The 26,827-nt window shown below is 35.9% G+C and overlaps 1 protein-coding gene across 3 annotated transcripts in view; it reads left to right on the top strand.

Annotated features, from left to right (window-relative positions):
- CDH8 (cadherin 8) overlaps positions 1–26,827 on the top strand; it is a 197,943-nt gene that overhangs the window by 130,554 nt on the left and 40,562 nt on the right. For all 3 annotated transcript variants that reach the window (XM_087940576.1, XM_087940575.1, XM_026714112.2), the window contains 2 exons: positions 3,625–3,878; positions 15,226–15,362. In XM_087940576.1, the coding sequence (XP_087796702.1) occupies positions 3,625–3,878; positions 15,226–15,362 (391 nt within the window). The remainder of the gene's footprint in view (positions 1–3,624; positions 3,879–15,225; positions 15,363–26,827) is intronic.

Genomic DNA, 26,827 nt, shown 5'->3' with positions numbered 1-26,827 from the left:
CTGTGAGAGGGATCTTGGAGTTTTAGTGGACAACCAGCTAAATAGGAGCCAGCAGTGTGCAGCAGCAGCCAAAAAAGCTAATGCAATCCTAAGTTACATTAACAGAGAGATACAATCAAGATCAAGTGAGGTATTAATACCACTCTATAAAGCCTTAGTAATACCACATCTAGAGTACAGCATCCAGTTTTGTTCACCACATTATAAAAAAGGATGTTGAGACTCTAGAAAAAGAGAAGAGCAACCAGGATGATGAGGGGACTGGAGACTAAAACATAGGAAAAATGGTTACAGGAACTGGGCTTGGCTAATCTAGTGAAGAGGACCAGGGGAGACATGATGGTAGTCTTCCGATTTCTGAGGGGCTGCCACAGAGAGGAAGGATTCAAGCTATTTTCTAAAGCACCCGAAGGCCAGATAAGGAATAATGGATGGAAACTGAACAAGAAGAGATTTAAACTGGAAATAAGGAGAAACTTTCTGTCAGTGAGAACTATCAACCAATGAAACAGCTTGCCTTGGAAGTTGTGAGAGTGCCATCACTTGAGACCTTCAAGAAGAGATTGGACTGCCATTTGTCAGAAATGGTGTAGGGTCTCCTGCTTGTGCGGGGGGTTGGACTAGTTGACCTATAAGGTCCCTTCCAACTCTATCTGTTATCTGTTACCTGTTTATCTGTCATGAGTGCAAAATAATCACTGTGATTTCTCCTCTTCCATGCAGAGGAGCAGTAGGTTACCAAATAGTGGCTCCTACCAATATCACTGCTGAACTTTCATTTTGAAGTGGGAAACACATAGAGGCCATAAGATAAACCTAAGATATATTTAATGTTTTGAAACTCCATTTGAACAATGTCATTCAGCTCAAAATAAAGATATTTTCCACAGCCATGAAATGTTGCTTTCTCTCCTTTATACCAGAAGCTACTACTTGCTTCTTATATAGATTCAGGAAAAGTGATTATTCTAGAGATGTTAAGTTTCCACTGTGTTCAGCACTCTTTAGTAGACCTTGGTTGCAATCAAGCACATAGTTTTCACGTAACACACACCATAGTGGATGCATATCTGTTATTGTTTTTAATTTCAAATATACTGCATATAATAACAACTTTGTGCATTTGGAGCACTAAGCTGACAAACGCTTTGGACTCGTATGATTTATTGCTGCTGAATTTGCAGCAGTTCAAATGATACCGTTGTGTGATTGGCAAATTGTGTATATGCTGATTTCCAGCAACCTATTCATCGGTACAAAGGCATAGTAATTTCTGAGTTGGCAGTGAAGCAAGTGCTTGCTGTGTTTACTAAAAATGGCAAAGTTACATTAGAACTAGATTCAAAAACTCTGCTGATTTTTAAAAAAGATATGAAAATATGAATATATACTTAAGCTTTCCGAGACTCTATGAAAGAGTTCTGGAATTTTTATTTGTGCTCTTTGTATTTGCATTGCAGATTTAAGCTTCTCTAGGTTTCTTTCCTCCTTTTTGTTCCATTCTGTGGGACATTGTGATGCAAATTTATATATCTTTCTAAAGCTTGACAAATTTGTACATTTGAAATGTTAATCATTGTGAGGCATCAAAGGGTTGGGCTGTGAATCCCTACATGTCAGTGTTCTTGAAGTTGCAGTAGATATTAATCTTGGGTGGTCATAAAATTTGTGATGCCTCTTTTTTTAAAAAAAAAAAGTCATGTAACTCTTATTATTATTTCTTATCTGCATGTTTCAAATATTTATGAGCAAAACCAATCAGAAGTGCTTCTCTCCAAGGCCTATTGAAATGATTGGCAAATTGCGAATATGAATATCCAATCACTCTCGCTCTACAGAGAAGCTGTATAGTTGAAGGTTTTTGTTTTCTTTTTCTTTTGGCACTCCTGATACAAAGATCATTTTGCATATAGCATGTACAATTGACTTAATTGCACATCAGCTTCTATGTACAGCCATTGTATGAGGGCTGACTCTCTTGTCTCGTAATACTGCCCCTTGGAATCCTTGTGCACAAAATAATAATAAAACCCATTGACATTGACAAAATCAACATCCGTCAATTGGAAAAGGCAACTTTATTTAGAGCAGCTTATATCCTGCAACAATAACTTTAGCCTCACCCAACAACATCTGCCTACTCCAGATCCTTAGGAAGTTGATAGATAGATGAGAATGCTAAACCCAATCTAAACATCTGGCTGATTTTGTGACCAAGAATAATAATAAAGAGTAGAGACCTGTAGTCTAGTGTTTTGGGAGAAAATGTGAAAAGGCAGGTTATGGGTCACGAGCAGTTACTAACTAGCTAGCTTACTAATATAATCATAATTATTCAGATCTTCAGTGCACTTATGCACTTAACAACTTTTTCTGTTCAAGGTACCTCTCTAAAACCTGTGATTGTAATGAGATGAAAACTTAAACCTCCATGAAAGCAAAGATCACGTTGCTTAAATCTCTAAAACTGTGCTCCACCAGTTTCTCAATGATTAAAAATTATATTCACCTTCTTAATTCTATGAGCTTCAATTTAACAGCCACAGAATTTCCTTGCAAGTTGTGCTGTCAATGACCAACTCTAAGGTCTCATAAAACCAATAGTGGGGTCTCTTTAAGCCAGGAGAAAAGAACATGTGCCATGTTTAAATGGGGACTTTAAATGTATTTTTTAAAGTCACTTATGCCATGAAGACAAATTTGTTTTCTTTCTTTTTTTTCTCAGAGGTTTGTTGTTGTTTTGACTCATAGGGATTATAGGCAGAGGTCTTTCCCATTATATATACTATTATGTTCTTGCCATTTTTGAATTGGAATTATTATGATTTGCATCTGAATGTAGTTGGCCTGTCAGACATAAATGCTTCAATTTTTGCTAATATTGTGTTAAATCCCAAGCACAGCTAAACATATGTTGCACACCTTGAAAACCTTTCCATACCTCCAATGCTGCTTTGTTTAACTGTACCAGAAAGTTAAGCTTCAAGAGTGATATTGTAAAGATCTCTTGATGGTTATGATACACAACTATTCTTATAAACTTCAGTAAAATGGGTACCACAGTGTTCCCCTTCCCATATAACTAGATCTCAATTGTTCTGACTTGTTTGATCTCAATCAAAGAACAATACCTTCAGTCTGGTTTCCCCCCCTACACACGCACACATTTCTGCAAACAATAGAATTCTTCTGCCACATGAAATTTGCTAATTTCTCTCTCTTTGCTCCTTAACTACAGTGAATAGAATGACAATTAGTGGAGTTATTAATATGCAATGTAGGTCATTAGCAGAAAAAAAAAATTGTGTAGCAAAAGAAAAAGAAAAAAGGGAAAAAAAGAAAAAAAAATCCAAGTGAGAAATCTTTATATGTCTTGTTATTTAAAAAAAATAAAAATAAATGGAGACAGCAAATCTCGAATTTGGTGGGGTTTCACTAAGGCTTACCAAATAAATGAGACATTAATAAACACTCATGAAATTTGCAGTCATGAGAAAAGAAAGGGAAAAGGGATTGCATTAATGTCAAGAAATGGAGGAGAAGCAGATGTATCAGCACTATATTGTCTTGTTCTTGCTGTTGTGTCTATCTAGAAAAAGCTTTTGTGTTTGTCATCATTAACAGCCCTTGGATTTTGAGACCAAAAATTCTTATACTCTGAAGATAGAAGCAAGTAATGTCTATATTGATCCACGTTTCATCAGCATGGGACCCTTCAAAGATACGGCAACATTAAAAATTGTAGTGGAAGATGCTGACGAACCCCCTGTCTTTTCATCTCCAACTTATCTGCTGGAAGTGCACGAAAATGCTGCTATTAACTCCGTGATTGGTCAGGTGACGGCCCACGATCCAGACGGATCTTCAAGCTCTATAAGGTACTCCTGCTTTAAAACAATTCTTCCTGCTGAACAATAGTCATAGCACTTAGAGTTGTATACCACTTTACAGTGCTTTTACAGCCCTCTCTAAGTGCTTTACAGAGTCAACCTATTGCCCCCAACAATTTGGTTCGTCATTTGATCCACTTTGGAAGGATGGATGGCTGAGTTGAACTGGTCAGGGTTGAACTTCTGGCAGTGGGCAGAGTTAGCCTGCAACATTACATTCTAATCACTGCATGTGATGGATGGATGGGTGGGTGGGAGGAAGGGAGGAAGGAAGGTAATAGCAACAGCACTTAGACTTTATATACCACTCCATACTGCTTTACAGCCCTCTCTAAGCAGTGTACAGAGTCAGCCTATTGCTTCTAACAATCTGGGTCCTCGTTTTACCCACCTAAGAAGGATGGAAGGCTGAGTCAACCTTGAGCCTGATGAGATTTGAACTGCCAAATTGCAGGCAGCCGGCAGTCAACAGAAGTAGACTGCAGTACTGCACTCTAACCATTGTGTTACCTCAAAGGGCTGAATAGTTCATACCATCTCTAATATCCAGTTGTGTCTGACTTTTTATCCCCTGTGGAGAACTTAGGAATTAAATTTAGTCAGATCATTTTTCCTCCTAAGAAAAGTCTACTCAGTCCACAGTTTTCAAGATTTTCAAATAAGAGGATTTTTTTTTCTTTGTCTGACCTAGAAATACCAGTTCTTCAATTATTTCTGCATACTACACCACTTTGTTTAACTGTAGCAGACAGTTAAGCTTCAATGCAGCTACTGTAAAAATCTCTCAGTGTTGTGTTCATACATTTTCTAATAAACTTAAGTTAATGGATCATCCAGTGTTCCTCTTCCCATGTGACTAGATCTAAACTATTCTGATGTCTTTAATTTTGCAATAAGTGTTGCATTACAGAATTCTGTTGAGTGGCCTTATTATACCCATGCTTCATTGGTGTCTAATATCTTTCCAGGTCCAGAGAGAGATGATTTTACATTTCTTGGTATTTTTTTTAAAGTGATCTTAAAACTGATTGGTGGTTTTTTTTTTTTAGGGGGGATTTAACAAAAATGAAGTGTTCAGCATTTTCATTTTTTTTTCTGGATTCAATTCTGGATTTATATTGATTAGAATTATTCTATTTCATCTGATGGACAACCATTATACAGTCTTTGATCATGGTTATTCTGAATGCCATGGAAGAACAAATAAGGAAGGGAGAAACAGAAGATGAAGTAATTCCTGAAAAAAAAAAAATATGTTTGTGGTGGGGAGGGTGATTTCCTTAACATCAAACCAGTGGGTTCCTTTAAATTGAGCCAACTGAACGAGTGAAGTCAACTAATAGCCAATGAATGAATAAATAAATATTCTTGAAGAGTCTCTATTTCTCACAGTATCCTCTCTGTTATGTCTGACTTTTTTTGTGGGGGGGCAAGAGGGTGAGGGAATGGAAGAATTTATATAAGAGCCCAATATTTTGCAAGCTTCAAATGATATGGTCTTCAAAAATTTGTCCTGGAATAAAAGGAAAGATGAATAATATACAAAAATAATAATTAGGATCCCTGAGCCAAGCATGAAAGACAAGGTCTACATGTAAAAATCCAATTTAATTGATGTACTGATGTATTGCTACTTGTGTTTATTCAGGGATCTTCTCAACTGAGAATTAGCACCTCTCCTTGAGTTAGATAAAGGTCAGTGGGATTCAAGGGTGGCTGGGCTTCGTCTATTTGTGTCTACGTAGAGATTCTAGGCTGGTCTGTCTTTTAACTCCAATCCCAGGTTCTGCCACAGCTTTTCCTACACCCAGCTTCTTTTGGACCTCTGAGCGTGCTGTAAAACTTAAGAACAAACAATAAAAAAACTGCCATAAAAGATGTCTGCCAGAATTAAGATGTTCCATATTTTGTAGCCTCCTCGGATACCCATTGTTAGTATTTTTATTCTCCTGCTCACCCTCCACCAACCAGCCAGTGGGCATGTTTACAAATAAAATAGAAGTGTATAGTGCTACAATCTTTATTTTTCAACTGTACTATTGTTAGTAATCCATTTGTTTGTTTTTCCATGAGAGAGGTTGACTTTTTTATTAGAAATAATTTAAATGATATCTGGTAGGTCTTTTATTGTATTGTTCTTTTGGTCATACTGTGAACTGCAAAGAAACTTCTGATTGCAAGAAATAATAAGTCTAACAAAACAAATACACCCAACGGTATGCTTTGATATAAAAATGATACTGGATGTTGGTGTTTTGCTTTGCAGCATGCTAGCTTAAATGTTAAATATAATTAAAAGAATGTGTGTGTGTGTGTGTGTGTGTGTGTGTGTAGTTTAATGTCCACGGGCACAGTATTGAAGATCCACTTTCTCCATTTCTCTCACTTCCTCTTCCTCCTTAGCCAAAAAATTATATATAATGGCTATCAAGCGCATCTGTTCCAAGATCATTTTCTGGCTTAAGAAAATATATGCTACAGATTGAATTTGCCAGTCTTCAAGGTGCTTTTTCTTTTCCTTTAAAAAAAAAAATCTACATAAACATTCAGGCTGATCAGAAAATGTCGTGAGGAAAAGTTCTTAAATCCATCACCTTTAGGCACTTCTTCATTTTTAATTGCTTTGGAAATGTTACTTTGCCTCATGAGTGCAGGCCTACAACAAATTCTTTGAAGCCGCCATCTGTGCAATAGGATTATACAGGGCTGGTGGTTTATCAGATAAGAAATTTCAAGTTATTAAGTCACAAGAGGAAAAAATTGGAGGCAGACATTCCTGACTGGTTATTGAAAGTATATATCTTTCTGTGCCAATAACCCTATTTAAGCCTTGTGAGCATTTCCTGCCCCATAAAATCCGCCATGTATGATGGCATTTCATGTGTTTTAATTAAATATACAAAAGTGACATGTGTGTCTCCCTTTTCTCATCTGGATTCTGTCTGATATGCATACTGATTCAGCCTTTCTAATGTTTATGATGCTTACAGCCTGCATTTCTTTAGGTTATTTTTATGTCTGTTTGCTGATCTGTGGTTTCTGAGCAAGTCAATGTTTTAATTTCAGTTCTGTCAGGCAAAAAATAATAATAATATTGGGAGCCAGGGTTGGTTCCAAAATGAATACAAGTTTATTTCAAACTATCTGTAAACAAGAATCTGAACTATGAACAGTCCAGGTAAATTGTTGGTAAAATTCCTACTAGAATTCAAATGAGGTTGAATTTAGGTTTCTTGTGGATGCAGAGTGACTCTAAACTGATATGCTTGACCCCTCCCCCTCCTTCAGATTCTGCCTGGTCATCTGCTACAAATTCATTTTAATTAATAGATTCCTTAAAGCAGTGAGATCCTTTCCCACCTCAGGCTCACATGAAACCCTAAGAAAAGTCAGGATCTCCTTAGGGATGAGAGAGATTGTGCTTGTGCAAGATCCAAAACACATGTTCCAAATGTTTTTTGAAGCATACACAGTCCTATTATAGACTCCTATATTGTTAAGTAGAGCAGAATTTTATGGTTGTTTACTTTTAGTGCAGACTTTAGCATTCCATATATTTCAGGATAAATAAAAGGAAATTGCTTTCAGATATGGTATTGTTTTCTTTGGATACAAATAATATTTTCCTGGGTTCTGTAGCCCTCATTAATGTTGTCAAATCATCATCAATGACTCTACATGACCTTCAAAGTACAGTACTATCCAGGGACGTGAGGAGAGGTAGTTAGCACAACTGGATGAGTGAGCTAAAGAACTGTGATCAGAAGAGTGAATGGGAAGGGGAAACAGATTGTACAAAAATCAATATCTGTATGCAACTTTCTTTCTAAAGAGATTTTATTTGAAGCATATCATAATATGTAGTTATGTAAATCTGCCTATTGTAAGACATCTAGACATGTGATTTTCCCCCTTTTTCTCCCTTTCTTAGCAAAATATGTTGAAATAAATTAGAAATAGTTCTCATAGATGGTTGAAAGACATATGTTTCAGATTCAATAATTGATTTACTGAGAACTTTTTATTGTTCATTTAATTTTATAAATTGAACTATGGCTAGATGCTTATTATAGAATTTAAAATAATATTTAACAAATTGATTTATTACCTTCTCCATTCTTGAAACACATCTGTTGCCATCCTCAATAAAAATAAGAATGATGATGATCTAAATCTATCCAGAATTAATTATCACTGAGTAATTATTAGCAGATCAAAGGAAGTTCATTACCAGAAATAAATTATTCAGGGATGCACAATTGGAAGAGATTCAGGAAAAAAATGTGAAAATGGAAGTTCCTAAACAATAGTAGAAGAGTTGAAGGAACAATAATTATAAAAATGCTGATAAGAATTACATAAAAGATAGAAGTAATAACAACAGAATCAGCAAAGGCCAGCAATGAAGCAAACTATAAACTCACCTCCAGACAATAAAATTAAAAAAGAAAAATGTGTTAGGTGCAGAACTACCAAAAGAAAGACTTCCTGCACTGAAAGTAGTGTCCAAAAACAACCCAGCATTTATAATGGATGTTAATAAGATGCTTGCAAGGATTATCATCTATTGAACAGACTTATCAGCTTGCCTACAATACAACAAAAATGGGAATTGAAATTCAAAAACTAAAAACAAAATTATCTTCAGTCCCAAAGTGGAAAATTAGACTGGAGACAAAGGTAAAGAAATTAAGGTCAGATGCGAGTAATTTAAATAATATATATAGACTGGGGAAAATATATATAGACTGTGCGCTCAACACAAGTCTAATTAAAACTAAATATTGGCTCAGCATCAGAAAAGTTGAAGAAGCTTTGGAAATCATAAAACAATGAATAACAGAAATAACTGGGAAAATTGAATGCTGTGAGGCACAAATCATCCAACTGAACTAAAACCAGCTATTTCAGTGAAACCAGAGGCAATTGTACCAACGTATTTGTTCATTGCCACATAGTTGGATCATCAGAAATTTGGAAACAACTGGTGTCAATAAAAACATTAAACTAGAAGCAGTGGAAGAAATAATTGATGGTTGAAAATAAAAAATAAGGCCTTTATTAGTCCTTATCAACATTAGGTGAGGCATCTGCCTGGTGATTCATTACCACCCTTATTATTTGTAATTGCTTTTCCTTTGATTCTGAAGAAAACAGATGTTGGGTATCCAACAGCAACAATGCTAATAACATCCCACATTTGCATAATCTGAAGCTTTTTGGAAAATCTAAAATTGAAATCCAATGATTGACAAACACTGTGAGAATGTTTAGCACAGATACAGCAACAGAATTTGGCCTCGAGAAATTTGCTACAGTAGCAATAAATTGGTGTAAAATCACAGTCATGGAATTGAAATGCCGTATAACCAAACTATCAGGCGCCATCAGGACAAAACTTACAATTATCTGAACATTTCATAGTTGGATAATATCAAGCATGGACAAGTCAAAAATCTGATTAGCAAAGAATACATCTTGGAATACATCAAGAATGAGAAATTTGCTAAAGATAAAAATGAATGTCAGAAACAACATCAAAGTTGTCAATACCTGGACCATACCTATGAGACAAAACAGTACTAGAAATATTAACTGGACACAAGCTGAAGTGGACTGTTTGGATTGAAAAAAGAACCCTGATGACTATTCAGTGATATTGATAGATTATAAATGAAGGCAGCTGTTTATTTCACATTGTTTTGTGCATCATCATCATCATCCTCATAAAGACTTGAAAGATGGATTTAAAAAAGGAATCTAATCATCTGGCTGACTGTGTGAATGACAACAAGAACAAAAACAAGAACAAGAACAACGATAACGATGACGATGATGATGATGATGATGATGATGTACTCATTTTTGCAGTTACTAAACCAGCATCTTATCTAGTTTACTACCTTTTTCAAGATATTTTTTTTTTAATTTGCAAACTTCATCTTCACAACACATTGGTCCAATTCCATCCATTAAGTCCAGTTATTTACTAAAAGTTTCCAGCTTTTAGTCTAAATCCAAAGTGGCTTCTGTTTTTGTCTTAATTCTAGTTTCTTCAATTCATTCATCAATGTGTCTATTTTCATGTGGCTTTTTTTTTTTCTGTTTGACAGTTTTCCCTAAACGCTTTACTCAAATCCTATGATGAAAATAAAGAAATCTCAGGAGTTAGTTGTCTACTGTGCTGGCATTAAAGTTGACGAACTAATCTAGTCATTTCCAGCTTGCTTTTATGAAGCAAGCTATGGAAGTTCAGTACTTGAAATTCATTGTCCAAATCATATGGTCCTGAGGACAAATACAGTTGGTATATTTTCATCCTTTTGTATGCTCTGAAATATCTTTTGGAGAGAAGATTCAAATCTCCATGCAGCCCTGTTGCTTCATAAGAACCTGGGTAACCAAAGTATGGGCATATTAGAACCTCAAAGTTTGCTAAATACTTGTAGTTGCAGGAGATGACCAAGGGAGGAATCAAATGTATCATCAGTTATGAGTCTCTACGTGCCCACAAGAGATCTAAGTCCAGCTCATCTCAAATTCCTTTCTGTTCTTAACTACCACTAATTTCCCTTGACCTTTAGCAATTTAGATTCTTGTAGAGAGCTTAAGTTTACAATAAAACTTTATACTAATTTGAACTAGCTGTATCTCCTGATTTCCCTGGCGCTTGTCGATTCTGAAATGTACCAATAAAGGAAAATATTTGCAGCCGAGGGTTGAAATGAGGTGTAGCACTGATCATGTTACCTTAGTTTGGTTAATGAAACCTCTGCAAGAAATCAAGCAGGCCGAGAGAGCACCAAGGACCCTACTAAAATGTTCTTAGTTATAGTTATGTTGGCATAGTTTTATTTAAAATCATTATAATCTCAAGCATATGTAGTCCTTTTAAAATGTAATTTGAAACTGAGGGGAGCTGTGATGAATTGCATAGTATAGTGATATGTGAACAATTGGAGAAGGGTGTCATCTAAGAAAAAGAACCAAGTCTTAATCCACGCATTAAAGCCATAGGTTCGTGTCAGTTAGTTTAATTTTTTGAAATATTATATTCTCCATGTTTTTAAAAATAATATACTTCCAACACTTCTTTCTGGAATTCAAAGAGGGATATTTTCCATACTTCCAAAGCAGAGTTGGTATTCAGCAGGTTCTGGTTAGTTATGGAGAACCAGTAGTGGAAATTTGGAGTAGTTCGGAGAACCGGCAAATACTCCCTCTGACTGCCCCCCCCCACATCTATTCTCTGCCTCCCAATGAATCCCAGCTGATCGGCTGGCTCTTCTTTAGTTGCCCTGTATAGGAGAACAGAGCTGGAAAGCAGGTTAATGAGGTGGGGAAGGAATGGGATTTTGAAGTATCCTTTTCCTGCCACGCCCACCAAAACACATCACACCCACCAAGTCACACCGACAGAACCAGTAGTAAATTTTTTTGAATCTCACCACTGTTCCAAACTTGTGCTTGTTTTTTTTTTCAAAATTTTGGTGACAAATGGTTCTTGGATCTAGTCTTTCTCCATTCTGCATTCTTCTTTTTAAAGAAAAGAATATTTGTGTATGCATATGAACACAACCCCCACACATAGAGCCCAGAAGGGTATTTTGTCTTCAGCAAAAGTAAATCATTTTCTTAATACACAGCAGGCTTTAAAACCCCAGATAAAATGTTTTGTACCTTCCCGAGCCGTAGCTGTTTATCTCAGTCACCTAGTAGCATGCCCTCTCTGGTTGGCAATGCTGAGATACAGTGATTTACAGTATCAATATTGTGATTCACGTCTCAGCAGGAAAAAGCTGAAAGGCTGGGAAGGTTCAGATTTGGTTGTAAAGCTTTAATTTGCATCAATACAAAACAGCATTCCGGTGGAAATGAATATCCGCAAGGAGGTAGAGTTACATTCAAATCCATATTTCTGAACCATCAACTGAAGAAATGTGGCTCGCCATCTACTCCCTCCAAACTCAGTTTTCGCATGCAGCCACCACTACTCAATAAACTGTGGCATCACTGAAGCAATTTCAAAAGCTATTAATTAGTAAGCGATTCTTTCCATCCCCTTCCTCCATTTGATAAAAATGTTCCTTCATATGTTGCTTAGATGTTTGACAATATCCTCATTAAAAAGAACGGTACTATCATATAATTACCAAAACCGTTGTACGTGATATATACAGTATATATTGGTCTGAAATCAAAGGAAGAAAGCTTTTTCTTCCCGCCAACCTATAAACTGGCTTTGTTTTTTAGGAAAAAAAAACTTTTTAATACAATTTGATCTCACAAAGAGATTGTTGAAAATCAATGTGCAAAATTTCACAAATCTCCAGTTTTGCTTCTGTTTAAAGAGCTATGGGGATTATAACTTAAAATTATTTATGTTACTAAATAAAATTGATTGAAAATATGACTTTTTGCTCCAGATGTAAATCGGAGTTCATCATTTTAATGGAAGGGTTGCCTATTTAGTGCTCATTAGAAAGATTTAGTGATCTTTCTAAATATGTGTTCTTTAATCATTCAAAAATCTATCTGATGGGGCTTAAGTTGAACTGAACAGTGAACAGAAGGAAATCCTGCTTTGTTTTGTCTTCAGAAAGCTTGCAATTTAACTGGTATACTTAACAATCAAACCACAGTTTCATGAATATTTGGAAATTTCATCCATCCATCCCTCCGTACAGGACGTTCAGACAATGTCAAATTGCTTATATATAGATAGCTCAGGGATCATAAGACATAGGGGGTGCTTTGTTATTGCATTAGGCATTTCTGATTTCATGAAATAGTTTGATCTTTTGATCTTTTCCATTATCCCTGGGGATTCCTCAGGTTCACTGTTTGGGACCCTCTTTGATTTTATCTTTCAAGTTCAATTATTGCATCCATATTGATGGTTTTTGGATTTATTCTTTTGTCACTGCTCTGAATGATTTGACATTCAATGTCCAAGCAGAATTTCTGATTGGATGAGTCTTAAATAGAACATGAAAGCAAACAGAGGACAGACATTATTGTAGCCCAATCTTGAATATATCATCTCCGTTCCTTCACTTTTCTTTCTCCCTTTTGTTCAAGGCTTTAGCTACAGGTTTCTTTTAAAACATTCCATTTAAAAAAAAAAATGAAAAGTGCTCATTTCCATTTCATAAATATTCAAAGGATCCATCAGTTCCTCACTACCAAGATGGCTAAGCAGTTGGTTCATGCCCTGGTTATCTCTCTTTTGAATTATTATGGAAGCTGTTGGCTGAATTACCTAAGACTCATGCCAACATTTCATCTCTGTACAGATTGCTGCTATTTGTAAGCAATCTGCACAAGAAGGAAGGCAGAACCTTCCTTCTTTCAGGTCTACCTCTTCTTTTTGCCTGGCATAATGTTGCTACAGTTGACACAAAGTATTTTGCATAAGGGTCCACCCAGCAATTTAAAAGAGCTTCTGTTGGCTCATCAATTCACAAAGCCCAACCCCCTGCCCAAATGAAGTGTCCTTATTCTTTGAAAACCTCCAGCAATGGAATATTTCTATACTAGAAGAGGCAGGTTATGGTTGCAAAACTTTTCATGCCTGTCTCCATTTTTTTTTAAAAAAAAATGAATACCCTCTCAAACTACATTTTACAGTCAGATCACCTAAGGTTTAAAAGCACTAAAACACTATTCCTCTTGAAATTCTGTGAAGCCATTTAAATCAGGGGTCCTCAAACTTTAAGACTTGTGGACTTCAACTCCCAGAATCCCTCCTCCAATCATGTTAGCTCAGGAATTCTGGGAGTTGAAGTCCACAGGTCTTAAACTTGCCAAGTTTGAAGACCCTTGATTTAAATGAATTAATTTATGCTTATTAATTTGCACATTCTAATTATTATTATTATTATTATTATTATTATTATTATTATTATTATTATTATTATTATTATTATTATTATTATTATCGAAGGTTCTTATGGCCTTGAAGTTCCATATTTATTCCCCAATTTTACAACGTTACAGGATGAAATGTGGGCTTTATCCTGCATGGTATTTAGTTATAGGGGCATGGTACATTTACAATTGCTGCTATTCCTTTTCCTCTTTTTCCTTTATGTATGACAAATATATAGTTTGGATATATAACCAAGTTTTAATACAATGCATTTTTTTTCAAATCAGGTCCAAATCAGGTCAAAACAAAATTTGTAGAGAAAAAAACATTTTTAAAGATTCCTCAAGTATTCAACAGCCTGAGTCGTGGTATGAGATAGCTAATTCTAATTAATAGATGCAAATGGGTTAGTGTGATGTTTGGAGATGTCACACTTTAGAATGATACTAAATATGCTTCTGTATTTAAATTCTCCGTTCTCCGGATTTAGTAGAACCATAAAAGCTGTGGTTGCTGGTACTAATATCATTTTTTTCCCCCTCCAATCCTTTGCCTACTTGCTTTCTCTTTTGCTCTCTGCATAACCTGTCAGAAATCTAAAGGTTTAATTTCCCAGTTTGGTTTCTTTTACAAGTAATGCATTAATAAAACAATTCCATGAAAATGGGCTGGCGTAAAAGCTTTCTTGAAAATTTTTTAGGGAGTTCTAAATCACCATTTTATTCAATGCACCATTTGAACAATTTACCACCGAAATATTTTGCTTTGTCAAATTGGCTTTCTGCGTTTAGGCTGCATAATGTACCTTCTTGTTTGCTCTGCTATCAGATCAAAGTTGTTTTGTGAGACACCAATGAGATCAGTTCACAAAATGGTAATTTTTTTTTTTCAGTTTTTAAAAGTATTTTACCCATGAAAAGATTTTGTTTTTAAAAAAGCAGATATTGTCTTGAGAATTGGTTTACAGCATACAGCGATGACATATTTATCTAATTACTGTAAAGTCATTTTTGTTAGAATGCTTGCTGCATCTTTAAAACACACAGACATGTACAAAACAACCTCCTCTCTTAATGTATTGACAGAATTATCAGCAGTGGTGATGAAATACAACAGGAATTGTCCAATAAAATTGATGGATCATCTAATTAACTCTTGATTCGCAGTAGTTTTTTAAAAGACTGCTACTGACTGATCTTAGTGTCGGCTCCTAACCTTCACGCTGAGATCATATTGCTAATTACTCCATGGATTATAATTCTGTTTCCTGATCCTCTGTCTATCTTTATTTATTTATTTATTGGGCCTTTTGAATTATATCATTATTGAGCTCTGTTTAATCCATGGACGCTACATAACTGCTATTCAACCAAAAACAGATGTGTCAGCTTATGAGAGCTGTGCTATTCAGATCAGGCACAAGTATTTAAGTTGAATAATTTAATAAGGATCTTTGTTCTCTAGGTTTTCCATTGATCGGAACACTGACCTTGAGCGACAATTCAACATTAATACTCAAGATGGAAAGATAACATTGGCCACACCGCTGGACAGAGAAACTAGCACATGGCATAATATAACCATTGTAGCAATGGAAGAAAGTAAGTAATTGTTCATTTTTATTTGGTCTATTTGGTCTTTGGCCACTCTGTTGTGTGTTTCCTATTTTCTTGGAAAGGTTCAATGAGCTAAGGCTACCAACAATTGTAATTTATCACTTAGTCTTCCGAAAAGTGGGATGGGAGAAGAGAGAAAGAGAGAGAAAGAGAGAAAGGGAAATCATTGTTTATAGTGAGTAATCTGCATGTATTCTTGTTTATTGTGGTTCTTTTTAATCAGATATGCCACCAGAGTAAAATTATGCCAGCCAGGAATGGAACAGCATGGGAAATGCTCCAAGTAATGCTTTTAATGAATACACTGCAGCAGCATGTGTGAAATGACATTTTTATGGCACGTAGATGTCTCTCTCTCTCTCTCTTTCCCTTTGAAATAATACCTAGATGCTTGGACCAACCTCCTTTTCCTTTCATGAGATATAAACATTATACAAAATTTAACAGCCTCCTGAAAAAGCATTGCCAGAAATCCCTTTACTTAGTTACTTGGTTTAGTTTGCTAAAAAGCATTGGCTACCCCGCCTTTCCTTTTAAGGTTTTGCCAAGTAAATGGATACATTTTCAAATCAGAAATGAGTGTTGGCAATGGAATGCAGACATTTCTATAGAGATTTTACCAGGTTTGTGTACTCTAGGTCTAGATTTTTTTTTTTTTTAAATATTTGGTTCCAAAATACCAGCTTCAATATGAATGAAGCACACAGCAAATCCACCCTCACTTGTTCTGATTACGTTGCCTAGTTGGGTGATGAAGCATCTGAACAACCAATCTCAAAAAGTATCAAAAACTACATTGAATTGTTTAAAATATATTTATTGAGTTTTAAAGATGTTTGTATGTTCAAAATTAATTTAAAGGGAATGAAGGGCAATGGGTCTACTATAACAATTCCAAGCCAAAAGTAATACAAACAATTCAGGCTGGTGATGTAGGAGATACATAATGAATTGCAAAGTGTCTCAAAATCATTAATTGAGACAGGCAGTTATAAAAATTGAACAAATAAATAAATTACTGAAAGAAGTCTGATGGATACAACAATACAATATATTCAGTTTGCACAATAAAACTCAGTAAATATTAATACTTCTAGCAATGGGGCACTGAATCGACCTAATTCCAGCTAATAGATTTGATGTGTGTTACACAATTCTGAGCCATTAAATAATGTAAGGTAGATTTTTGGTTTGGTTTGTTTTCATGGCCGAAAGAGGTCCTGAAACTTGTTCTCTAGTTTGCAACACTTAAATACATTTTTTTTAACATACTCAGATTGTTTGTAACCTCATAAACCTGCTGTAAGGAATGTTCAGCAGAATTATAACATGCAAATCGAGAAAATTCTGGTTTTTTTTTTTTTACAAAAAAATGCTAGATGGTGAATTCCTAGCACAAGTAAGAAAAAACAATATTTTGTGGAGTTTGACAATTAACAAGCCTATTGCAAGACCAGTTCATATCCAGAACACATATCCTGTTCTGGGTGACATTTGCAGCAGACCATATAGGAAATAAGTTGCGTTAGTCTATCATGGCAATAAATCAAAAGCCTGATAAATTATTTTTCTTACTAACATTTTATAGAAAGCATAAGCCACATCTTTATTGGATGCATAGAGTGTAGAGGTGGGTATTCAGCAGGTTCTGACCAGTTCTGGAGAACCGGTAGTGGAAATTTTGAGTAGTTTGGAGAACCAGCAAATACCACCTCTGACTGGAAATTTTACAGTATCCTTCCCCTGCCACACCCACCAAGCCATTCCCACAGAACTGGTAGTAAAAAAAAAAATTGAACCCCACCACTGACAGAATAGTAAGATTTAAGAAAATGAATGGTAGGGGAGGAAGAAAGTTAAGCTACTTATGCAGATGAAGGTTACATGTGAGACAGATTACAAATACTTAACTGATTAGCAATTGCAATGCATTAAAATCAATTGTGTTTGTTAAGCCCTTCTGAGATAGCCCAAAACATTTAGATGTTTCTCACTTGATGGTATTCTTAAAGTCCCAATTTGCTAAAGTCACTTTGAATCCTGAAAAGTTAAAGTGCTTTGATGTTATGGTATCCTCCTTTTGAGTTCTGATGTCAATCTTGTGTCTGTTAATTATTTTATGCAAAGTTTCTCTTGTTTATTCTATGTAGAATCTAGAGGATCATTACTGGAAGATGATGACATATGTCACATTGGAGAAAGAACTTGTGAAGAAGGTGTTTCTTGTCTGGTGTATAGGTTTTATGGGTCCTTAGTAAAGATATGAGTAGATAGCTAGTTTGTTGCAAGAACATAGCTAGTTTGTTGCAGGAACTGGCTGCCATGTTGGTGTTACTGACCTGTTGTTTCCTGTTGTTTGTAAGAATTCAGGTTGAGCAGTGAACTGTATATTATTATGGATCTGCTACTCAATGTGTGAGAAAATGTAGTGCCATTGTCCAGTATGGGCTATAGCTTATTAATAATGAACTTGAGTGCATTTGAGATTATTGACATCTGACATGATTTCATTTTTAGTATCTGTGTATTATATATGTATATATATAATAGTACATTCCACAAACATACCATATTCTCTCATTTTCAGAAGAGATTAATCTAATTTTTGGCATAGAAAATTGTAGTCTTCTGGAAGCTGAGAATTCAAACCAGAGGGAGAAGAACATTTAGAAATGCTTCTGGCAAATGAGGTCATAGAAGGATCTCACAGAACAGTCAAAACATGAAAGTTTATTTTCAGTTGGAAAAATTGTGACCTTTGCAGAACAGAAGAAAAATGAACTGTGTAGACCTTTTAGACATTAGGGGAAATAGCAGTTTGAACAGATGCCATCCCCTTCCTGACTCTTTCTGCATGGAACAAAAATTTGTTAGACTGAGCTGTGATTCTATACTCCCAAATTTTACTCACTCCCCCATAATAAACCCAACCAACAAGTCCAGATTGGGCAAATAAAATCTATCTGTCTGTCTGTCTATCTTATCTATCTATCATCTATGTATGTATGTATTTGTTTAAATTACTAAAACTATAAATTTTAAACTGTGACCAGGCAGTTTTCTGTTTTCTTGCTATTGCTGGTTTGGGGGTGGGGGTGGGGGTTAATGTTTACTTGTTGCAAACATGTAAAGTAAAACAACAGTGGTACTAATAATTAAAGCAAATGGTTCAAAACAACAATCATTCAGATACATAAAGCAAAAGCACATTAGCAACAGCAGGGGTTGCACAAAGCATGGGGGGCGGAAATTCTGTTCCATTAAAGTAAAATAGACATCATGTATTTCTTTTAAAGGCTTTTGTAAATTAAAATAAATGTTCAAGTGCTGTTGAAAAGATGACAACTTCATTACTGAATGAATTTTCTCTAGCAAAGAGGCTGCAATGACATTTTTATTTAAAGAGACACTTTCTACTTAAGATGGAGGACCTGAAATCAAAGTCAAGATTAGCTATTGGAAGTAAGCATAGATAAGTTTTCAGATGCAAGAAACCAGGAATTACAGAGTTCAGAAAGCACTGTGGATTTATTCTGTGTAACCTACACATAAGAATCTAATCTACTAATGGTCAGGGCAAATAGGTGCCAGATCAGAGTCAATGGATCTAAAAGACTGGACTGGACTTTTATCTCTTTCAGGGATGCCAGACTAATGATGCATTTGACCCCATGCTCAGGTTCAGTTTGGTTGTCTCCCACATTTTATTTTGCTTATTAAAATTCAAATTCTTTCAAACCCACTGATCTAGAAATGTGTTGGTCTTCAGCTCTTAAATTTATTCTAGAGTAGTTCATAGAAACCTTTTCTCCAAGGTTATCACTCTGCCAATTTCATGATGCAGATTGAAGAGAAAGTGATGGGTCCTAAATTATTTACTGAATTCCCAAGGTTGAGTAAGATCAGTGGGCTTTGCAGGTCCTACTCTAATTCCATAATCATTATATTATCAGTCTGGTAGATTCTTATTAAAAAGATACATACATACATACATACATACATACATACATACATACATATAATTTTTCTTCATCATGTAAGAGGATCTGTCAGGTAAAAAGAAAGGAGAAAAGATGTATGTTTGTGAACATCTAGTATCTAATGATGCTTCAAGCCAAATGTTCAAGCCCTTAAGTAGATGTAAAATTTTATTTTTATTTTTTATCACATCACTTGTTTGGATTTTTTAAAAAAATCTAAATGAATTGTAGCCAGCTGAATTTAGAGCTGACCTCAATGTTTGATAATTACATGGATAGACACATACAGGGTTCTTGGCAATAGTTTTGAAGCTGTATGTTGTTGTTTTTACTTTCTGGACAATAATTTTAATTTCGAAGTCTTGGGAATTCCTTGGCTATCTCTCCTTCAACTTTGAATCACATCTGGTTAGTATCAATAATCCCACTAAATAGACAGGAAGAATATGATGCTACTGAATCCAACAGAAGGAATTTAGAAACACAATTGATCTTAAGCTTTTTTTTTTAGATAATCCCTACCAACTTGCATCAATGCAGCATTTATCACCATAGAAAGCCTATTCTTAGTAGAATTGCAATGAAACAAAGACCAAGCTGTGTAGCATTCTGTGGGGAAGAAAAACTTGGCTTTGTAGAAATGATTTGGAAAAAGAAAATTAATGTTAGAGAAAGAAAATATGGAGTCTCCCCTCCCCCCGCCCCTGTATGTGTGTCTCTGTGCATGAAAACTATATCTAAGAGAAGTAGAATAAATTCTTCTTGCTGCATATGTGAGAAACATAATGATTGAAACAGATAAATGGTAACGTCCCGAAATCATGACTGAATATTTATCAAGGGTTCTAATTACTGGAAAATTAGAAAGATCCCTATTTGGAGCCTGGGAGTCAATTTCATGTTTGTCATAAACCAATTATTTCTGCTCCTAAACTGTATGGACTTTCCAAGCCAAATTAGGCCTTGGAATTATTCTAAAGAATTAAAGGCACTGAGATTTCAATCCCCAAAGTCACTGAACAGAAAAAGAAAAAAAAATTCTAGATGCAACCAGCCCCATCTTTTGAAGACCAAATTGTTTGTGTGGTTTTAATGAACTAAGCAACAATAATACATTTGAAATAGATTGGACAAAAGGCACCAATGTTCACTACAAAAAGTTTTTAACAGCATCTTCTTTGGAAAAAAAAAGAGTTATTGCAAAAGATACAGTGGCTATAATTTCTACTTAGGACAAATACTTCTTTTGTCATCTTGTTTCTCATAGATTTCCCTTAAGTTTATATGTTCAAAAAATATAAAAGTTTCAGGAAAACTACAGACAGATAACCTACATTCTGAATTGTCCCCTGCCTGTTCACAAGCATTAGCCCAGTCTAAAACAACTCACTTGCTCCTGAGGTCCTTAGCTCTTAGGACTTCTGGAGAAGGGAAGAAAATCTAGGATGGTCCATTCCATACCTGTAACTCTTCTCATGACAAGAACAGAACAGAACGGAACAGAACAGAACAGAAATTTTGAAAGGGTCCTCGGAGATCTAATCCAACCAGATGAAACAGGAAACCTTGTATTATTTTAATAGATTAACAGATTTGGAAGGAACCTTGTAGGTCATCTAGTCCAACCCCCCACCCAAGCAGAAGACCTTACACCATTTCTGTTAACTGGCAGTCCAATCTCTTTTTGAAAGTCTCAAGTGATGGTGCTTCCACAACTTCCAAGGGCAACTTCTGTTCCATAGGTTGATTATTCTCACTATCAGAAAGTTTTTCCTTATTTCCAGGTTAAATCTCTCCTTGTTAAATTCCCATCCATTATTTCTTGTCTGGCCTACAGGCACTTTAGAAAATAGCTTGACCCTTTCCTCTCTGTGTCAGCCTCTCAAATACTGGAAGACTGCTATCATGTCTCCCCTGGTCCTTCTCTTCACCAGACTAGCCAAGACCAGTTCCTGTAATCGTTCTTTATATGTTTTAGTCTCCAGTCCCCTAATCAATTTCATACAATTACTTTCTAGTCTAAAAAGAGATAAAGCTTTCAGAGATAGTGGTTTTAACTGTCATATGAAGTTGTATGAATAGATCCATCATGAATGAGAGCAAGTGATCCACCTTTGTCCAATGGAGTTGATGACTTAGGGTGGATATGAAGGCAAATCTTCTCAGTGCAGATTCCCTAAAGTGTTCACATTAGAAAATGGTGAATGGAATGTGGAATATTTTGCAATTGTTTGCACTAAATAGACACATATAAAGACATGAGAGATAGAATCCCAGAAGCATGAAAGAATTCAATATATAATATGCAGTTGGTTTCGGGCTTTGGATTTATGAAAAACTGCATTCTGATGTGTAGCTTTTAGTCAAGCAATTTGCCAATAAAATATAAAGCCAGTCGAACCCAGAGGTGGTATTCAGCAGGTTCTGACCAGTTCTGGAGAACTGGTAGTGGACATTTTGAGTAGTCCAGAGAACTAGCAATTTTTAGTAAAATTTTTTGAATCCCACCACTGGTCCAACCTTTGTACAATTTGTTACTATATGGAATACAATTTTCCCTTTTCCCTTCCTTTCCCTTTATTCAACCATTGCTAGGTAAGAAACGAAACAAAAATCACATTGATAACAGGACTTTTAACTTCACTTCCAAGGGGCTAAGTAGATATTTTATAGGGGAAAAAAAAATCAGCTACTCAGTTTCATCAAAATGGAACCATGGAAATGATTAATGCCATTGTTGATTTGTTTTCTTCTCTCTCTCCCTTTTAATGCTGTTTCACACTTGATGGTAGAAAGTCCTTTGTGAATCAGGAGCAATGTTAAATTAAGACACAGAGTAAATCACGATCAAAACAGGCCAAGCCAGCTCTTCAGGTCTAGAAATGTACAGTCCAATCTTAGAGTACATATTAAAGAAGTGAAATTGGTTTCATGGGATTGGTCTTTGCTCTCTCATCCAGGAATTTCCTCTAACTGTAAATGCATGACTCAGAAGTAACAAACATCATATAGCAAGTTGAACTTGAAGACTTTGTTGTTGTTTCATACTTTATCCAGCTAACAAGAGCGCTTTGCAAAATGGATTGGCTATTTTTGTGCTCTAACATGTAATAGAGAACTTGAGTGAAAGTCAACTTTACCCTGGAAGCCAATTTTACTGCAGGAAGATTCAAAGCCAAATCAATATGTTTATAACATCAGAGATGGTGACTGTTCTGCAGCAGCATCTTGCAAAAATATGACAAGGCTTCCCACAATTTATTTTCCTTGTATTGGGTGAGAAGCGGTAAAGAAGGTCCAGAAGAAAAAAGCTCAGCCTATCATTTATACAGTTACACAACAGGATTAAGGCTGTGCAAGGAAGGGATCAACTTGTAGCCCTTGTTTTGATGTTAGGTTAATGTGGTCAGAGGTTTTCATCCAAATGATAAAAGTGTTTTATATGCATGGCATCACAGTCACATATCAATGGGACCAAGCTTACAAGAAGATGTTGCTTTTGCCATTTTCTCCAGATCTCCCTTTGCAGGTGCCTCCATCCTCAGCCTTAATTTAAAGGCCTAATGAAGAAAAAAAATCAGATATCCCACAAGATCTAGAAATCCTTTCTCTGCAGCTTGGGGAAAGAAAGATACAGACATCCAAAGGGAAGGGAGAAAGAATAGGTGAGAACACTTCAAGCCTGCCAACTGTATGGCTTCCAGGGGATTATACTTTGACAGAAAATGGATTGTGCAACAGTGCTATACAAGCTGCTCTTGAAATTGATCTCACTCAGTTCAGTGGCATTTTCTTGCCATGATCTCCCTGGACCATCTCCAAAAAGAAGAGTTGTCAGAAGGTGAACACAGGGATTCTGTGAATTGAATTATGCCTGAAGCATGTAATTCTGTCTCATAGGATGCAATCTAGAAAGAAGTCATTCTCTTTCATGTCTTGGAACCTGCATTTCTCAATCGCTGGAGGAATCCCCTAATTTATTATCCCAAAAGAATGTCACTGGAACTGGATTAAAGAGCAAAGAACCAAGAGAAGGAAAATGCCAGATTGCAGGGCCAGGCTTATAAAGGAATTGTGGCCTCTTCCAGAATCAGAACTGTAACTGGAAGGGGTCTATCAGCTTTGAGTTAAAGAAGCCATTCTAGAATGAACGAGTTGTGGGAAACCTCTGTTAGAATTTCTGTCTGTACTCCTATGTACAAAACTCTGTTTTGACTTTGTTCAGACAGATTTCTGTGCCTCAGCCTCAAGTTCAATTTCATGGAACCCTTGGAATTATTACATTATTTTCATCATTTCAAAAGGCAACTGGACTTTCTTGGCTTTTTTCCTTGAGAACATTTTGCTTCTCATCCAAGAAGCTTCTTCAGGACAACTAAGAAAGTCCGATTGGCTTTTGAAAAGCACCTTTGGAACAACCAAGAGCCGGATGAGTGAGAATCTCAGTAGACATGGACTGGACTTCCAACATATTTTACTGTCACCTCTTCATTATAAAGACTTACAATGGACTTGTTAAATTATGCTCTGCTGCTTGCTTGTTTTTTCAAAAGAATACTTCAGTGAACAGGATTTAGCTGTAAATTTACTTTCATACTGTATTATGAATGTACAAAACCCCAAAGAAGTCCAAAAGTAGGTTTCAGATCCACTGATTTAAAAGGAATTATATTACACTTCTTTCTCTGGATTGAATTGCAGGATTTGCTATGGAAAATCCTAACAGAACAGCCAAAACTTGACAGTTGTTAGCAGTTTTAACTTCTCCTGTTTTTTTTCCTCAGGCTTGACAAATAACACATTAGTGGGTTTTATGATTCTGCTTTAAGTGCACAATTAATATTTCTATTGATGGCTGTTTTAGGTTGTAACAAAATCAAATGTTGTGGGTATTTAAATTTATTTTTAACTTCCATAACATCCACTTCACTATGCTTGCTCTCTGTAATATATGGAGAACAATGGAATTCCTTAAGACTTGAGATTGGATTATTCAAGTTTACACAGTGCTATGCAGTTGTACCCATATCACAATTACAATGCTTCTTTCTGTGCTTATAGTGCATAGACTTCATTTCAATCTTATTAGTGCAAGGGAATCTTATTAGTGCAAGAAAGCTTCAGTTTCGCAGGAGGTAGGGCAGGAAAGATAAATCTCCTAAATCACCTGATATTATCTACCCTGTTACACAACTGGTATAAAATACACTATTTATTTCAGTTGACTGTTGATGACATGAGATGGCATGTGTGACATGTGACATCATTATAGTTTCTCCCAGATGCCATTGCTGACAAGCAAATCATTGGCATTGCCACTAATCACATATTTTGAAACTTGGTGTAGATATTTTCACAAATCAGCTATCAAATCAGCCTGTAGCGATGTTTCGGCAGAATCTCACCTGCCATCATCAGGCTCATGTATTGTGTTCATCTGTAAGTCAGACTTTCACAGCCATTTCTGTTTTAAATTTGGGGCTAGCCTACTGCTGTGACAGAATGTTTTTTTCTTCATCCTGATTGGTTGGGATTCTTGGTCTGTGTTTATTGGTCTTGGAGTTTGCTGTGTTCTGCTTGATTGGTGTTTCTAATCTCTTCTGTATGTTTTATAGCTTTTTTTGTCTTGATTGGCTGGCAGCATAGTGTTCCTTGTATTGGAGGCTTTTAGTGTGGCTCTGAGTAAATGGACAGGTATCATTTATTAGGAAGCTGGGTTTCTTCTGGGTGGCTGGTTGGGGTGTGTTTGAGCTGGAGGTATCAGGGTTTGTGGCCAGGTGTTTGTCTGGCTTGTGGTGTGGAGATTTTTTGTTTGTGAGTGCAGGCTTCCAAATAATTGACAGTCTGGTGGAATCATCTCTTTTATTCATGCTTTCAGGTCTTTTTTTTTCAATCTCTATGGCTTATCTGATAATTCTGTAGCTGGGGTTTTCTATAGTGGCTAGGGTTTTGGTGCCATTGAAGTCGATGCTATGACCTATTGCTTTCATGTGTTGGACTAGTGAGGAAGTGTGTTCCAGCTTTTTTACTGCATTTTTGTGTTCATCCAGGCGGGTACATTTTCTTCTATTGGTCTCTCCAATGTATGTGGCAGGGCATGATGCACAGGGGACTTCATGTATGCCTTGGTTTTCCAGGTCAATTTTATCTTTGGGGTTTCTTAGGATGGCTGCTATTTTTCTGTCTGGTTTGAAGGCAGTCTTGATGTGATGGCTGTGTAGTATCTTACTGATTTTGTCTGTCGTACCTCTTATGTTGGGCAGGACAGCTGTTCCATAGGTCTGTTCATCTTCTTGGTCTCCATTATGTCTCAGTGTGTTTTTGTGGATCAAGCCAGTGATTTTGCTTTTGTGGAAGCCGTTATCTGTCAGTACTTTAGTCAGGGTGCATAGTTCAGTCTTTATGTGTGTCTTGTCTACCAGGCATTTGGTTCTGGCAATTAGTGTTTTGGCCAACTCTGTGGCCAAAGGTTATAGTCATACAGTCATAAGTAGGAGGAGATGGGTGATAGGAACGATGAGAAGATGAATAGTCATAGTAATGCAGACTTTGTAAATAGTTTGACAGTTTTGAGGGAATTATTTGTTTAGCAGAGTGATGGTATTCAGGGAAACCTGCTCTTGTGTCTAGTTGTTCTGGTGTGCAGTGTCCTATAGCATCATTTTGAGGGTAGGAGTTGAAACAGTTCATGTCCGGGATGTGAGGGGTCTGTAAATATTTTCACATACACATATAGATACTGAGATGGGGTCTTTTCCAAAATTGAACAATTAAGTAAAATGCTTTCCCCAAAAATGACTTTCCTACCCACTGAGAAAGCATTGGAATTCTGTGATTCATGTCACCAAAGTTAGAGAATCCCTATGATATATCTACTAAACATAACTGTTTGTACTATAAATCCATCACTTATTTTAAGTAATAGGCATGGACAATGGCTATTTCTGATTAAAGCAAAGATTTTTCAAATCAAGGTAATTGTTCTTTTATTACCTTCAAACTAAATCATTAGATTAAAAAGAAATAAGTGCTTCATTTTCTTGTCACAGTTTATTTTCCTGATTTGGGGGCGTGAGCAGAGGAAGTAATACCAATATGTTTGAGATATGACTCTAATACTTTCTGACATTTTGTTGTGTATTAAACAATCATTTTTATTCTTCGGAAAATAAAAGTTTCAGGGAAACAAAGCTGTATATTGTATGATCTCTTTAAGTGTGAGACCATCTAAATGTCATTGATTTCAGTGAGAGAATTTGGCACATTCTCCTTCTTTCTCCTTTTGAGATCAATAGATATAAAAATGTTCAGGTTTGGCTGGTTTCCTCCTGCAGTTCTTAAAGCACATACAGAAGAGATAACAAAGGATGAATTCAACAGATATAGTACTTCATTTTCCAAGCAATTTGTCTGCAGAAGACTTTACCCTTGTCTTGGATTTAACATTTTGCATTTTTCCCCCTTAATGTA

This window comes from Pseudonaja textilis, chromosome 11 (genome assembly GCF_049901715.1).
Source record: "Pseudonaja textilis isolate UNSWEBS1 chromosome 11, rPseTex1.2, whole genome shotgun sequence".
In the NCBI taxonomy this organism is placed as follows: domain Eukaryota; kingdom Metazoa; phylum Chordata; class Lepidosauria; order Squamata; family Elapidae; genus Pseudonaja; species Pseudonaja textilis.
Note: the sequence above shows the minus strand (reverse complement) of the source record. Positions and strands in the feature narration are given on the sequence as shown.